The 16,250-nt window shown below is 54.3% G+C and overlaps 1 protein-coding gene across 1 annotated transcript; it reads left to right on the top strand.

Annotated features, from left to right (window-relative positions):
- Positions 1-1,712: 1,712 nt before the first annotated feature.
- Positions 1,713-16,040, top strand: ITGA2B (integrin subunit alpha 2b). The gene is made up of 30 exons (XM_042915881.1): positions 1,713-1,990; positions 3,525-3,646; positions 3,735-3,832; positions 3,955-4,120; positions 4,397-4,446; positions 4,521-4,566; positions 4,660-4,788; positions 5,164-5,211; positions 5,366-5,409; positions 5,552-5,605; positions 5,743-5,795; positions 5,990-6,201; positions 8,957-9,139; positions 9,389-9,434; positions 9,534-9,638; positions 9,722-9,777; positions 9,871-10,022; positions 10,167-10,292; positions 10,685-10,752; positions 10,895-11,042; positions 12,038-12,130; positions 12,399-12,478; positions 12,799-12,879; positions 13,002-13,098; positions 13,202-13,354; positions 13,477-13,602; positions 14,078-14,191; positions 14,421-14,522; positions 14,737-14,853; positions 15,789-16,040. The coding sequence occupies exons 1-30, from the start codon at positions 1,803-1,805 to the stop codon at positions 15,843-15,845; spliced, it is 3,114 nt and encodes a 1,037-aa protein (XP_042771815.1). The 5' UTR covers positions 1,713-1,802; the 3' UTR covers positions 15,846-16,040.
- The last annotated feature ends 210 nt before the right edge of the window (positions 16,041-16,250 follow it).

The following is a 16,250-nucleotide window of genomic DNA, read 5'->3' as shown; positions in this document are numbered from 1 at the left end:
CTATGCAGTCAGTATACCGCAGTAATGTAATACCATTTGGTTGAAGACCAGAAGAGGGTAGAAGGTAAGTATAGGACAGGGTTAAGTATTCATTCTAGCAAACGTATGCCTATCGTGAGCTTAGCACTGGGGATTCAGCAGTGAAGAAGATCCAGACTAAAGTTCAAGGAGGTTCCTCAGGGCGCCTGGGTGGCTCAGTGGGTTAAGTGTCCGACTTCAGCTCTGGTCATGATCTCATGGTTCGTGGGTTCGAGCCCTGCGTTGGGCTCTGTGCTGACAGCTCAGAGCCTGGAGCCTTTTTCGGATTCTGTGTCTCCCTCTCTCTCTGACCCTCCCCTGTTCATGCTCTGTCTCTCTCTGTCTCAAAAATAAATAAACGTTAAAAAAAATTTTTTTAAGTTCAAGGAGCTTCTAATCTAGTAAGGGAGAGGACTTTGAGCTGTGGGCCAAGGTGGTGAATTACAAGGGGAAGGGAGCTGGAAGGATGGCACGGGATAGTTGGGCAGGATAAGATAGATGGTGGTTAAGTTTGATTAGAAAATATAGAGCAAAAGGAGGATGTGGCAGTCTTCCTTTACCCCTAGCAGATCTTTTGAATTTCCTTCCTGAGAGCCTGCTTTTTTGGGGAAGACCTACAGTGCCAATAAGACTTGGCACTACTCTTCCTGTCATCCAGAGAAAATTGCCTTGCCTTTCTGCTCAAAATATTCCTTCTCTCCACTGTGTGACTCCATGTTTGCATCTTTCCTCCTCAGTGCATGCTTCCATTCAGTCTGTCTGTCAACGACACATACTACACGTTAGGCTCTTGGCTAGGCCCTGGGGCTGCAAAAAGGAACCTTGTTCTCAAGGGAGTCATGGACACAATCCAGTGAATGGACCATGACTAAACAGTGTGATCAGTGCTGTTCCCATGTGTGCCAACTCCAGGGTGCCAGCCTGAGGAGTTGAGGGAGGCGTCCCCTAGGCAGGGAGCCCACTAGAATCAAGTCTTGATTGGACAAGAGCTCTGTCACCCAAGAAAGAGGGAGGGTCTGCCTTCAAATGAATAGCTGGCATATAGTCCCAGAGCCTGTGAGCCAGAATATCCTGGACTCCACTCTTTCCCCATCTCCTTTCCCCTTTGGCCAAGATCCATTGGCCACACATTTCGCCAGCACCAGCTGCACTGCTGTGGCCACATTAAGATGTGGCCTGAGATGGAGGGAGAGTGAAGAAGCTTGCTACACCAATATGGCTGACCAAAGCCCTGGAAGCAGGAAGTGGATAAGTGCCTTATCCAAAAGGGTATAAAAACCTCAGTTCTTATCAGGAGACAGCAGCTTCCTTCCTCCTTCCTCCACCTCTGACCAAGTCGCACTGGGCGATTACAATGTAGACAGTTGTGGGGGATGGGGGAGGAAGGGCTGTAAAACAGTTAGAATGGAGGCGTATGGATCAGTTAGTTCATGATTACCCCAAGCAGATAGGAATGGTAGCTCGGACTAGAATGGTGGTAGTGCAGATGTGAAGACTCAAGAGACATAGTTGAGAGGCAGAACCAACAGGACTTGGTGATAAACTACTCTCAGGAAAAGGGAGGAGTCATGGCTTTCAGCCATTAGCACCCACCCCCAGGGTGGCTTCACCCCCTTTCTGGCAATCCAAGAAACCATATGTATCCAGGGCTTATAGCCCTTTCCTCTGCCCACTGCTCAGCAAGTGAGTTCCAGTTTGATAAGAAAAGCTTTCCGGTGGTAGAGACAGAAAGGAAGAGGAAGAAGCTAGCCCATTCCTGCCTAGGAGGTGGTGGGAGAAGGAAGATGGCCAGAGCTGTGTGTCCACTTCATGCCCTCTGGCTTCTGGAGTGGGTGCAGCTGCTCTTGGGACCCGATGCTGTCCCTCTAGCCTGGGCCTTGAACCTGGACCCAGTGCAGCTCACCTTCTACACAGGCCCCAATGGCAGCCACTTTGGGTTTTCGCTGGACTTCTACAAGGACAGCCGTGGGAGGTGAGCCCGGGAGAAGTTTGGGTGTTGGGAGAGAGAAGGATTCTGTGCCCCCCTCACTACTTCTGTGAACCTCAAGCTCCCCATTTGTGATAGAGGTTGAGTAAAGCAATTTCTAGGCTCTATTCAGACTGAGTTCTTTTTAGGAATACTGGCAGAACTGGCTCAGGTAAGAGTGTCAGGGAGGGGCACCAAAGGGGAGATGGGCACCAAAACTACAGCAAGAACAAAGGCAAAATTTGATTCCTTCATTTTCCCCCCAAGGGTCAGTTGTATGACCTACTCCACCCTCACCCCTTAAAATACATTTATTAAATTGACTTGCAAAACCGCGAAATTGTCTACCCACTCCACCTTGCTTTTCTACTCTATCCACCCCCATCCCCATCAAAAGTATAGATATTTTGAAAAGAAACAATAGAGCATTAATGGTTGGAATTAATCAGCTGCAAAATCAGACTTCCAAGATTAGAGTCCTGGTTCCTTGTCTTTACAGTAACTACCCTGCACTAGTTACTTATTGGGTGTAGCAGATGCTGTGATGCTCACCTTCGGGGAGTGGGGATGGCAGATGGCCTTCAAGTATCTACCTCTTGGGGAATTTTCTCTGCTGAAGAGTCACCTCCCCCCAAGTCAAGTCCCCTTTCCAATGTGGCCTATAACCAATGACTGATCATGAGGAGGGTGGAGGGAGGAGAGAGGTGTAAGGGTCCGATGTTCTCACCTCAACTTGGGATGGTTCTGAAGGGTCCTTGTAGCTCCAGAGCTCCCAAGGTGCTGGCCCGTGACTGTCACTGGGCCTGAATCTGCATTTGACTCCTTTCTCTTCCCATTCTTGCTTCTTTCCCTTTGTTTCTACAGATATTGGCTTCATAGGTATTAATAAACATCCTACGAGATGAAAGAAAAAAATTAATACTTTTTTTTTTAGTACTTGTTATGTGTTATTTGGCTGGCACCATGCAGAAATGTCCCTCATACATTTATTTCATTTACTTCTCCTGACATTGATTGGTAGGTATTGTCCCCAGTTTATACATGATAGAGCTATTATTTGAACCTAGATCTACTAAGGTCCTCAGCAATATCAGTACCTCACTTTAGAGGTGCCCAGTAGCCTCCCTAATTCTTCACCATCGAAACTACTTCTCAGGTAAAGGTCTTAAGCTCTCGGGGGCATGTAAATCCCTGGCTTTCGGTGTGGGGCATAGAGGTGGGGTATATGGAGTTCGGATGATGTGCAAAGCTTAGGAGGTGTTTTTCAGAAAGGATAACAAACTCCTCATATTCAAATCAAACGGTTATAGTACCAGATTTATCTTTAACTCACTAGGTTACTTTAGGCACGTGATTTCTCCCACTGGGAGGCAGTTTAGCCATAAAAGGTTGGGCTCCACGGTCTGTGATATCTCGTTGAGGAAAGATGACCCAGTGCCCTCCAAGGCACACAGCCCTTCCAGGTAGTGCTCTCAGCGCAGGTGACGGGGCGTGTGGTGCCCGGGAATCCGCGCCACACTCACCCAGCTTTCCATCGCAGCGTGGCCATCGTGGTGGGCGCCCCGAGGACCCGGGGCCGCAGCCAGGAGGAGACGGGCGGCGTGTTCCTGTGCCCCTGGAGGACCGAGGGCGGCCAGTGCACCTCGCTGCCCTTCGACCTCAGTGAGTCCTGCTCAAGGAGGCAGAGGGAGGGGTTACAGGGAGCGTGGACAGCCGAGCTTCAGCGCCCCATCCTTCTTGCGCCCTCCAGATGATGAGACCCGACACGTAGGCTCCCAAACCTTCCAAACTTTCAAGGCCGGGCAAGGACTGGGGGCGTCGGTCGTCAGCTGGAACAACAACATTGTGGTGGGCGCCGCGGAACGGGGCACAGAGAGCAGTCGTGGGCAGGGACACGTGGTGGGGGGGGGGGGGGAGGGGGGGGAATCCGAATCCCGCCGGTTCCCCACTCTCCTGTGGCCCTGTTCCAGGCCTGCGCCCCCTGGCAGCACTGGAACGCCCTAGAAAAGACAGAGGAGGCTGAGAAGACGCCCGTAGGTGGCTGCTTCGTGGCTCAGCTCCAAACCGGCTACCGCGCGGAGTACTCGCCCTGTCGGGCTAACACCATGAGCCGGGGTTACGTGACAAAGTCCTTTAGTGAGTTCAGCTCTCCGTTTTGTCTCCGTTCCCTCACGGCCACCTAGCTCCCTCCTTCACCTGATACCTCCCAAGCGCCCTCCAAGCCCGGCTTTCAGTCCGGCATCCCCGAGGGCCCAACTCCTGGGCCCAGCTTCTAGCCCCGCCCCGCCTGGCTCAGACTCAAGGCCACGCCTCCATATTAACCCCGTGACCCCGCCCCTACCCCCGCCCCAGACGCCCACGCACAATTCTTGACCCGCCCCTTCGCTGACCCCTCCTCCTTGCCTTCTCTAGTCCAAGACAAGCGCTACTGCGAAGCGGGCTTCAGCTCCGCGGTCACTCAGGCGAGTAGGGAGCATAAGCGGCGTGGGGGCAGCTCCCAAACAGGGCCCCTCTCACCTCCAGGGTTCCCTTTCAGGCTGGAGAGCTGGTGCTTGGGGCCCCTGGCGGCTATTTTTTCTTAGGTACGTGCCCATCCGTACACCTCCCTCCCTCCTCTTGGCCTGGGGAGACCCCAGTCGTCACAGCCCCCACACCCGCTGTCCCTCGCGCCCTAGGTCTCCTGGCGCGAGCTCCTATTGCCGAAATCGTCTCGAGTTACCGCCCAGGCACCCTCTTGTGGAACGTGCCCACCCAGCGCTTCTCCGCAGACTACACCAACCCAGTGTACTTCGACGGCTACCGGGGTAACCCTGGCCCCTCCCTTCTAGACTTCTCATCCCTCTAAGTATCACCGCCCCCTCCGCCGGTCAGGTCCTGCCCCTGCGGGAGCGCCCTCAGACCAACCCCCCTGGCCAACTCCAACCCCAGAGGCATCGAAGGCGCCTCCACTCTCTGCTCCCACAGTTTTCCCGCCGACCGCCCAACTCCCATATGCCCCACCTCGCCTTCCCCGCCCTGGATTCGCTGGGGCGCCTAGGGCAGGTCTTGGCCTCTCGATGGCCTCAGTTTTCCCATCTACGCGATGCAGGGTTTGGGTCTCTGGGTCCCCTTCTTCCTCGCCCTTGGCCTCTCTCCCTGCTTCACCCTCCCAGAAAGAATAATTCGTGTCGTGTCTTCAGGGTACTCGGTGGCCGTGGGCGAGTTCGACGGGGATATCAACACTACAGGCAAGAAATCCATTTAGGGGCAAAGGTTGGGGAGCCCAGCCCGGGGAGGAGCACCTCCACTCCCCGCCACGACATCTCCCCTGGGTGGCAGAATGGCGGGCGGGAGGTGGGTAGGTTGGAAGGACCTCATTAACTGGGGTCCGGCTCTCCCTAGAGTATGTCTTAGGCGCCCCCACCTGGAGCTGGACCCTGGGAGCGGTGAGTGCCCCCTGTCCCGCCACCGGGCATCCCAAAGCTCTCGGCCCCATTCCTCAGCCTCACAAGCCCCCTACGCCCCCCCTGCCCTTTCTGCCCTGGAGCGGGAGCAAGAATGATGAGCGCCTGGGCGTTGTCCGTGCAGGTGGAAATTTTGAACTCGGACCACCAGACGCTGCACCGGCTGCACGGAGAGCAGGTGGAAACCGGTCCCGGTGGGGGGTGGCGGACGCTGGGGAACTGGAACCCTAGAATATTCCGCGGAGCGTGGAGGGCAGTGTTAAGAGAAGGTGCCGGCCTGGGGGCAGGAATTAAGTAAGCCTCGTCTTCCTGCAGGTGGCTTCGTATTTCGGGCACTCGGTGGCCGTCACTGATGTCAACGGGGACGGGTGAGGGGCGCCCCATCCCTACGGACTTGAGTCCCCTATTACCAGAGAGGTTGACTGCTCTCGGTCCCCTCCTTTCCTCACCCGTTCCCATGTGACCACCGAGGGGCGCGGAAGGGCGAGAATGAGCGAGATTTGGCCCAGGCCCGCAGCATCCCTCTCACCCACCCCCACGGAACCGCCCGTCTGGCCTGCAGGAGGCACGACCTGCTGGTGGGCGCGCCACTGTACATGGAGAGCCGCGCTGACCGCAAACTGGCCGAGGTGGGGCGTGTGTACTTGTTCCTGCAGCCTCGCGGTCACCACCCACTGGGCGCCCCCAGCGTTCTGCTGACGGGCACACAGCTCTACGGGAGATTCGGCTCCGCCATCGCGCCTCTGGGCGACCTCGACCGGGATGGCTACAATGGTAAGGGAAGAAAGGTGCCCCACTTGCTGCAGAGGGGTTAACAGCCGCAACAAAGACTGTGGGTTTAAGAGTTGAAAGAGATCAGTTAGGATTTGTTTGCATTGGTCTAGGCAAGAGATGGTGAGCACTTGGGTGTGGATTTCGGCAGTGGAGTTAGAGACAGGGGTGACTTCACAGATATCCAGAACCTGGACTATTGGGACTTGATGGGTGACTGGATGTGGAGCTAAGAGAGAGCGAGTCATTGGTGGAGAGGGGTATTGGTGCCTTCACTGCCTGTAACTCAGACCAAGCAGCAGGTCTGGGAAGGTGAAGTGGGAGGCAGAGATCAGCAGCTCAGCGCTGGGCCTGTTTGACCTTGAAGGGCTTGGGAGCAGTAGGCAGACTTCCAGAGAACAGTTGGGTTCCCCATTCCCACCAGAGCGGTCTGAGTGAGAGACAGAGGCCTGGGGAGGCTGGATGAGGTCCTGGGCACCTGTGAAGTGAGAAGAGGCAGAGGACAAAGCCCTGGGGAGCAAGAGCATTTAGGGGACTCCCAGATGAAGTGAGTCTGGAAAGGAGACAAAGGAGTGTCCAGAGAAGTAGTAGATCCAGGAGATTGGATGGCCCAGAACTCAAAGGAAGAGAGCCCTTTGAGCAGGAGGAAGGGGATCGGTGATTTCAGATGCTGCTGAAAGGCATACTTAGATGGAGCTGGAGAAGTATCCTTGGACTTTAGCAAGAAGGTCATTGGTGACAGCGGTAAGAACTGATTCAGGGCCGGGTAGAGACAAAAGTCAGAATGCCAGGGGGCAAGGGATGAATGGAAGTGAAGAATTGGAAGCAGCCAGTGTAGACAGCTCTTTCAGTTTGTGAAAGGAAAAGAAAGAAAGAGAGAGAAAGAAAGAAAGAAAGAAAGAAAGAAAGAAAGAAAAGAAAAGAAAAGAAAAGAAAAGAAAAGAAAAGAAAAGAAAAGGAAAGAAAAGAAAAGAAAAAGGAGAGTCCTGAAAGGAGATGAGGGTCAAGGGAAGGCTATTTTAATTTCAAAGCATATGGAGTAGGTTGAATGTGGAGGGAATGATATTGCGGGGACACAGGGTGGGGAGGGAAGTGAGCTGGAGGAGGGTCCCTATGATGGGCCACAGAGAAGACCGGGCTGAGATGTTTAGCCTGGTGGCAGGGTAAAGGAAGCCAGAAAAGCAGGTTTGGACTGATAGCACAACAGTTGGGCTGCTTCTCTTTGTGAAGGAAGTGGGGGGGGCTGGGAACTTGACAGAATGAAGAAGGTTTGAAATAGGCGCTGAGCAAAGTGGGGGAGGGGGCTGAGCAGTGCCCCCTCGGAACAGTTGGGCAGTACCTCCATCTCCACCTTCCTGGTGGTCAGGAATCCCTGGGGCCCAATCTGGTGAGGTCTGGCCAGGTTTGCTGAGGACTGGCAGTGGGGCAAGATGCCTGAGGATATGACAAGGGTGATCGAATGGTCGGAAGGAAGTAAAGAAAGGAAGGTGCTAAAGATCAAGAGAGAATGGAGGCCCAGAGTCTGGGCATGAGACTGTGGTCAGAGCGGTCTTATATGGATGAATTCTGTGTAACTCAATCAGAAAAATCAACAGAAAAAAAAAAAAAAAGAAAGAAAGAAAAATCAATAGGTTTTTTAAAGTTTATTTATTGTGAGACAGAGAAAGCATGGGAGGGAAAGAGAGGGAGAGAGTGAGGGAGAGCGTGAAGGGGGAGGGGCAGAGAGAGAGAGTGTGTGTGTGTGTGAGAGAGAGAGAGAGAGAGAGAGAATCCCAAGCAGGCTCTGCACTTTCAGCGCAAAGCCTGATGGCAGGCTCGAACTCACAAATCATGAGATCATGACCTGAGCACAAGTAGGACCCACTGAGCCACCGGGGCACCCCAATCAGTAGATTTTTAAAAGAAAAAAAAAAAAGCTGCATAGAAAACAAAGTCAGAAGACAAAGGAAAGACAGTTACAACATATATAAAAGATCTTAATTCTTGTCACATGTAAATAACTCCTACAAATTAATAAGATTATGATGATTAACAAATACATCTTCAAGAATGATCTTACAAGTGCTTAGTGATGACAAGCCCATAGTGTGGCTCTGAGTTTGCATGGTGGAATTGAAATGGGGTGAAGGTCCCTAGGGGAAGAGGGAGCCATTTCTTCATTGGTCTTGATTATTTACTCTTCTGGGACTCAGTTTTTCCATCTAAAATTAGAATAATAATGCCTGGGGTGCCTGGGTGGCTTGGTTAGTTAAGCATCCAACTCCTGATTTTGGCTCAGGTCATGATCCCATGATTCGTGGGTTCAAGCCCCCCATCAGGCTGTGTGCTGACAGCTCGGAGCCTGCTTGGGATTCTCTCTCTCCCTCTCTTTCTGCCCCTCCCCTGCTTGTTTGTGCTCTTTCTCTCCCTCTCAAAATAAATAAATAAACCTAAAAAAAAAAAAAAAGTAATTTCTCATAGTCTTTAAAAAATAATGGGAATAACAATGCCTAATTCAGGATTAAATGAAATCATGTCAATAAATTTTCTCAATAGCTATCAAAGGCTGCTACTGTGTTTATAATAATCGTAGTTGATGGGTCTCTTTTGTACTCACTCATAAACTCCTGGAGGGGCAGGACAACTGCTTCCTTGCACCAGACTTTTGTATCCCTCTCACGGTCTCCTGCCCTCTGCCCAGAGAAGGAGCTCAGGGCTGCCTGGATAAGAAACAAAAATTGGAGAAAATTGTAACAAACAGCCCCTCCCTTTCTTCCAGATGTTGCAGTGGCCGCCCCCTACGGGGGTCCCAGTGGTCGGGGCCAAGTGCTGGTGTTCCTGGGTCAGAGTGAGGGGCTTAGCTCACGCCCCTCCCAGATCCTGGACAGCCCCTTCCCCACAGGCTCTGGCTTCGGCTTCTCCCTGCGAGGTGCCACAGACATCGATGACAACGGATACCCAGGTGCCCCTGGAATGCCTCCGGCTAGCCAGGAAGGGCCCTTGGGCATTAGCTGGAGATGCTGAAAAATACAGTCAGGGGCCTCTGCCCCACTGAGCGTCTGACCCCTCTGTGGGGCTGGGAGGCCAGGGGAGGCCAGGCGAGGCCAGGCCAAAACTCAGTGGAGGCAGTGGTGTGGGAAACTCTGGAAAAGAGGTGATGAGCACCCTTGCCCCCTCTGACTGCTGATTCTGACCCCTCCAATATCTATAGACCTACTGGTAGGAGCTTATGGGGCTAACCAGGTGGCTGTGTACAGGTGAGTGCTGGCTCTAGGGGCGTGGTGGCGGAGGGCCCACACCATCAGAGGATACCAGTTCAGGAGGGGATAATGGCAAGCATGCCCCCATCCCACCAGAGCTCAGCCAGTGGTGATGGCCAATGTGCAGCTGCTGGTGCAAGATTCACTGAATCCTGCTGTGAAGAACTGTGTCCTGCCCCAGACCCAGACACCAGTGAGCTGGTGAGGAGACGGAGGGCAGGGCCCAGGCAAGGTCTGGGACCTTGAGGGATCCTAGCCCCTGAGCCCAACTCACATCTTTGCAGCTTTAACATCCAGATGTGTGTAGGAGTCACTGGGCACAGCATTCCTCAGAAGCTGCGTGAGTGTCGTGGTGGGGACAGGAGGGAGGTGGTCCTGGGCTCCCCTGGAGGCTGGCCAGGGAGACTCTGACCCTCCCCGCTCGCCCTGCCAGCCCTACAAGCTGAGCTGCAGCTGGACCGGCAGAAGCCTCGCCAGGGCCGGCGGGTGCTACTGCTGAATTCTCAACAGGCGGGCACCACCCTGCATCTGGACCTGGGCAGGAGGCACAGCCCCATCTGCCACTCCACCATGGTCTTCCTCCGGGTACGCCAGGCTGGGGATGGGCCGGGCTGGGTGCGCCAGCCTGTCCGTCCAGCCCCGGGGCACGGGCTGAGCGCTGTGGGTACGGGGGTGGTCAGTGGGACACGTATAGCAGGGTGCACAGTCTGACTCTTGTCCCCTCCCTAGGATGAGGCTGACTTCCGGGACAAGCTGAGCCCCATCGTACTCAGCTTCAATGTGTCCCTGCAGCCCGAGAAGGACGGAATAGCCCCCGAGCTCGTGCTTCATGGGGACACCCATGTCCAGAAGCAGGTGGGGGTGGGCGGAAGCAGGCAAGGGAGGTGCAGGACCCCTGCTCAGGGTTAGGGTTAGTGTCGAAGTCATAATGTGAACCCCGCAATCTTGACGTCACCTCTCATCTGTGCTGTCACGCCAAACCCTAACGAAAAACCTCCAAATCTCAAAATTCCCTACACCCTGACACAGGTCCCAAGTGTTGTTGATGTTACCTCTAAACACTGACAAACGCATGAACCTTGATGTCACCATCCTGACATCGTCCCAAACCCTGATGCAAATCCCCAAGCCCTGACGTCAGCTCCAAACTCCTTTTCATTCTTGGACCTAATTCCCTAAGTTCCGATGTGACCCTCAAACTTCCCCCACCCCCAGCTCACCCACACATCTTGACATGCCTCTTTTAGACCCGCATCATCCTGGACTGCGGAGAGGATGATCTGTGTGTCCCCCAGCTGCAGCTCACCGCCAACGTGTGAGGAGGCCGTCTGCCCCGTGACACCCCTTCGCCCCCCCGGGGGGCCTGATACTCTGTCCTCACCCCTTCCCAGATCCTGGGCCTGGACCTAGCTTCCTCTGCTTTTTTTTTTTTGTGTGTAACTCCTTTGTCCTCACAGGACGGGCTCCCCACTCCTCATTGGAGCCGACAATGTGCTGGAGCTACAGATGGATGCAGTCAATGAGGGAGAGGGGGCCTACGAGGCCGAGCTGGTTGTGCACCTGCCCCCAGGTACCCACTACATGAGGGCCATCGGCAACACTGAGGTGAGGCCCCACCCAGGGGCATTGCTGGGGACCTGGGAGGTGCAAGAGCCTTGACTCTCATTTTCCACCTGAGACCCCCCCCCCCATTTCTCTTATGCATTGCTGTAAAACTGATTTTTTTTTTTTTTTTTTTTTTTTTTTGCTAATGGCATAAAATCCAAGGGCTCTATTATAAAACCCAAACCCCAAATGGCTCAGGTACGAAATGTTAGCAGAAACTTCTGTTAACATTTGGTGGATTTCCTTTCAGTCTTTTTTCTTAGCCTCCACAGACACTTAACATGGGCATGTATTTATTTTTTATCTTGTTGATGTAGTTTCTAACAATGGAAGCATCCTGTATGTAATGTTTTTGTATTTTTATTTCCCAAAATTTCATTAAAAATAATAAGTTGCCCAGGGTGCCTGGCTCATTCAGTTAAGCGACCAACTCTTGATTTGCGCTCAGGTCATGATCTCATGGTTCATGAGTTTGAGCCCTGCATCAGGCTCTATGCTGACTGTGCAGAGCCTGCTTGTGATTCTCTTTCTTCCTCTCTCTCTCTCTCTCTCTCTCAAAAATAAAATAAGTAAACTTAAAAAAAAAAAATGATAAGGCGCGGGGCGCCTGGGTGGCTCAGTAGGATAGGTGTCTGACTTCGGCTCGGGTCATGATGTCATGGTTCGTGAGTTCGAGCCCCACATCAGGCTCTGTGCTGACAGCTTAGAGCCTGAAGCCAGCTTCAGATTCTGTGTCTCACTCTCTCTGTCCTTCCCTCACTTGTGCTCTCTCTTTCTCTCTCTCAAAAGTAAATAAACATTAATAAAATTTAAAAAAAAATGATCAGGTGCTACTGTGAGACACAAGGAAGAACGTGACAGTCCCTCAGACTCCCACCCCAAGGCACCCCTCTCTGCACCCTTGCACACAAGTCTCTTCCAGACTTTCCAAGGGAGCTTAAATATATATGGGATGCTCTGCAACCATCTTCTTTCTTGAAACTGCCTTCCTGAAGGGCTTTGAGAGACTCATCTGTAACCAGAAGAAGGAGAATGAGACCAAGGTGGTGCTGTGTGAGCTGGGCAACCCGATGAAGACAAATGCCCAGGTGAGGCACGAGTCGTGGGTGCTGGGTCTGCTCCACCAGAGGCTTATACACAGCCGAGCTTTAGGGGCTGGCTTTGGAGTCATATAGCCCCGGGCTGGAATCCTGGGCCTCACACTCCCTGTGTTCTTGGGTGAGTGACTTTCCCTCTCTGAGTGGGCTTCTGAGATAACGATGGTGACTTGGAGGATGGAAACTGGAGGCCACATTCAGGACAAGGCTGCCCAGAGTGGGCATTTGGGCCGTGACTTTGGCCCTCCCTCTCTCTCAGATAGGAATCACGATGTTGGTGAGCGTGGGGGACCTGGAAGAGGCTGGGGAGCGTGTGTCCTTCTGGCTGCAGATCAGAAGGTATGGGCAGGGGAGCATTCCTACCCACCACCCTTCCCCTATCTGATCCCGATGCAGAGACCCTGAGATGCTCTCCTTCCAGAAGGGTCCTCTGGGATGCCTGCTCTTCAGACGTCCTTGTTCCCTTTCTTCCCCCAGAGACTTGTTTCTGAGTCTTGGAGCCCTAGAGGAAGTTCTTACCCAGGTCTAGCTTCAGTGTGGCACGCTGCCTGTGGAGTTAGCGCTTCCTGAAGCTTCTGACATTCTGGCCCCGTCCAGAGAGTTCGGATGTTCACTGGGCTGGTGTCCCTGACATGCTTCTCCTGTCCCCTCCCCTCCAGCAAAAATAGCCAGAATCCAAACAGCGAGGCTGTGATGCTGGACGTACCAGTCCGGGCAAAGGCCCACATGGAACTGCAAGGGTGAGACCAGGGGTAGATCGGGGAGACGGCGGGCAGGAGCCGAAGGTTCAGAGGGCCTGGGGGGAAGCCCTACAGGCAAGTCAGGCGCTCAGGCTCCCCCCCGGGGGCTTGGGCCCCTGCAGGAACTCCTTTCCAGCCTCCTTGCTGATGGTGGCGGAAGAAGGCAACGGGGAGAACAGCTCGGACAGCTGGGGCCCCAAAGTTGAGCACACCTATGAGGTACCGAGGACCACCTGGGGCCCAGGCTGGGGTGGGGGGTACCCAGGAGCTACGCACTCACTAGGTGCTGAGCTGCCTAACGTCTGCCGTCACCACCCACCAGCTCCATAACAATGGCCCCAGCACTGTCAGTGGCCTCCACCTCAGCCTTAGCTTTCCCAGCCAGTCCCAGCCCTCTGACCTGCTCTACATCTTGGATATACAGCCTCAGGGGGGGCTTCGCTGCTCCCCACAGCCGGCTCCTAACCCCCTCAAGGTGAGAGCCTGGGTGGAAGAAACAGCCATGGGTGAGGCCCCAGCCCAGCAGCCAGGGCCCCTCTGGGAGGGTGGGGAGATGATCGGTGCTCGGGACCGACTGACGGCTCTTTGCCTCCCCAGCTGAACTGGGGGCTGCCTACCCCCAGCCCTTCCCCCATTTACACGGGGCATCACAAGCGGGACCGCAGACAGGCCCTCCTGCCAGGGTCCAACCAGCCCTCCAGGCTTCAGGATCCAGTTCGCGTGGTGAGCAAGCTCTGTGGTCTGCAGCTGGGGCTTCTTCCCTGGGGCCCAGGGGACAGAGGCTCTGGGAAGCAGGGAGAGCGGTTGGCAGTGTGATGTGGGCCTTGGGTGTGCCACCTTGGTCCCACGGAACACTCCAAATGAATATGAAGGGTTGAGCTGGTCTTGTGTCTGGGCCGGGTGGGAATATTTGAATTTTCAAAGGTTCCCGGTACATTAAAGAAAATGGAGAAATGCCAAAGCAGAGTTACAAAAATTCTGGGTATTGAACACTATATGATGACCCACTTCTTCTCGGCCCTTCCTCGCATTTCTGGAACGATGTGAGCAACCCCATTTAGAGACAACCTCAGACGCTTGAATCTGAGGCCCTTCCTGAGAGGGAGCCTGGAGCTCCCTGCCCCCCTGCCCCTCTCTGTTGTTGGGTCCTTGGGGTGAGGGGTCAGAGGGGCTGGGAACTAATGACTCATCCCCTTAGAGCTGCGACTCAGTGCCCTGTACAGTGGTGCAGTGTGAGCTACAAGAGATGGCACGAGGGCAGAGGGCCATGGTCACGGTGCTGGCCTTCCTGTGGCTGCCCAGCCTCCGGCAGGTGGGGGCAGATGCTGGAGGGCGGGGCTTTCTGGCGGCGGGGACCAAGTTTGTTCTGGGGAGATATAGGGCGGGGGGGGGGGGTGGTGAAGAGAGAGGGAAGGCAAGGCTTATTTTCGAGGAGCCAGGCGTAGGCCAAGGGCAGGACTCCAAGGTAGCGGGGAGGCTGGGGCCAGGACTCCTACAACCAATAGACTCATGTAAATGGCTTTCACCCCCACCCCATTCAGAGGCCACTGGATCAGTTCGTGCTAAAGTCAAAAGCTTGGTTCAACGTCTCCTCCCTTCCTTACTCTGTGCCCGCCCTCAGCCTGCCCAGTGGAGAATTTGCAGTGAGTATAGACCCATGGTGGCAGGGGACAGGAGCCCTGCAGGACCCCCTGTCTTCCCAAGTGTCTGCACCTTGCAGGATGGGGGCGGGACACCCCTGGGTCCGAGGAGCGGCACAGGTAGGTGGCTGGCTCAGAGATGCGCATCCCACAAGTTTGAGTCTTTGGGAAAGACAGGTGTCAGGGTGACTGAGAAGACACATGGGTTTGCCCTCAGGTCGAGACGCAGCTGCTTCGTGTCTTGGAGGAGAGAGACATTCCAATCTGGTGGGTGCTGTTAGGCGTATTGGGCGGCCTGCTGTTGCTCACGGTCCTGGTCCTGGCCATGTGGAAGGTAAGTCCTGAAGGGAGAGTGGGGTCCCCAGGAGGGCACACAGTTGGCCCTGCCCTACCTCACAGGGAGGCAGAGAGAGATGGTGACTTCGGGTCCATTCACATCTCTACCATTAGAGTCTCATTCTCCAGAGGACCTCTTCCAGGGCACAGACCTCTGGAAGAGGTGGCCCCTGAAATCCTAAGGCCTTTTCAGTCTGTTCCCCTCTGACAGGAAGAGTCACAGGGAGTGAGTCCTGCCTTCAGGAATTCCCTGGCTGCTGAGGAAGACAGGGCTCACCTCCTCCTGACTCTGTCCTTCCCCCTGACTGAGGTGGGAGACCCGGGAGGCCCTGGTGGGTCACTTCCTCCTCTGTGCCAGGAGGGCTGTTCTCAAACTCGCTCAAGTGTTCAAGCTCTGGGAAGCCATGGTACTTTTAGGGAAAATCATGCGTTAAGACTTAAAATCATCAAATACATATTGTGTGCTAGAGTCACAGAGAGATACACAATCGCCAATATTTAAGAAAAAGTCAAGAGTGGGGGTGCTTGGGTGGCTCAGTCAGTTGAGTGTCTGACTCTTGATTTCGGCTCAGGTCATGAGGTCACAGTTTGTGGGAATGAGCCCCATGTCAGGCTCTGAGCTAACAGCGCAGAGCCTTCTTGAGATTCTCTCTCTCTCTCTCTCTCTCTCTCTGTCTGCCCCCCTCAAAATAAATAAATAAACGTTAAAAGAAAGGATAAAACGTCAAGGGAAAAAAAACAAAAAAGCAACTCGTTACGTGTATTCTCTCTGAGTGGGGACGGCGGCCATCTGTGTTGGCAGTGGGATCCGATTCTGTGCTGGTCCAGGGAAGGACCTCATGCCTGGCTGCTTTCTAGAATTCTTCCTCAACTGCTGCTCTGGGGCCCACCCATCATCTTTACACCCTGTCCCCGGCCCTTGTGTGCCCCCAGGTTGGCTTCTTCAAGCGTGTTCGGCCACCACTAGAAGAAGATGAAGAGGAGGAGTGAAGGGGCAGCGTCTCTGTGTCCTGGGAGTGTCCTGGGAGGAAGGCGGCAGGCGTGCCCGCCCCTCCCCTTCTTCAGGGTGCACCCCCAGCTCTATGGGTTGGAGCTGTCCCCTAGACACCCGATATTCTCCCCTCCAGTGAGAGCTGGCTACTCCCTTCCCCGCTGGCAAATAAAGAGGCTGAGCCCCAACCCCCAGCACGCTGTCTCCTCTTGGCTCAGTGAAGAGAAGGGCACCGGGCATGAGGTGATGTTTGGAGTGAGGGGCTGGGGCTGGCAGAAGGGTGAGTGGAGAGTGTCTCTGCCAGGCAAAGGTGGCATATTATCATCTTTGCAGAATGCCTGGAAGTGGAGAGTGGGGTGGAACAGGGGAGAAAGGGTGACAGAGCTTCTAGGTGATACTGGAGA

Source organism: Panthera leo, chromosome E1, assembly GCF_018350215.1.
Source record: "Panthera leo isolate Ple1 chromosome E1, P.leo_Ple1_pat1.1, whole genome shotgun sequence".
Classification (NCBI taxonomy): domain Eukaryota; kingdom Metazoa; phylum Chordata; class Mammalia; order Carnivora; family Felidae; genus Panthera; species Panthera leo.
Note: the sequence above shows the minus strand (reverse complement) of the source record. Positions and strands in the feature narration are given on the sequence as shown.

Bases quoted from the DNA above. Each gene is read 5' to 3' on its own strand.
- ITGA2B (XM_042915881.1), top strand. From the start codon at position 1,803: ATGGCCAGAGCTGTGTGTCCACTTCATGCCCTCTGGCTTCTGGAGTGG. The intron at 9,140-9,388 runs GTGCCCCTGGAA...CAATATCTATAG, and splicing joins CGATGACAACGGATACCCAG to ACCTACTGGTAGGAGCTTAT. The intron at 12,131-12,398 runs GTGAGGCACGAG...CCTCTCTCTCAG, and splicing joins CGATGAAGACAAATGCCCAG to ATAGGAATCACGATGTTGGT.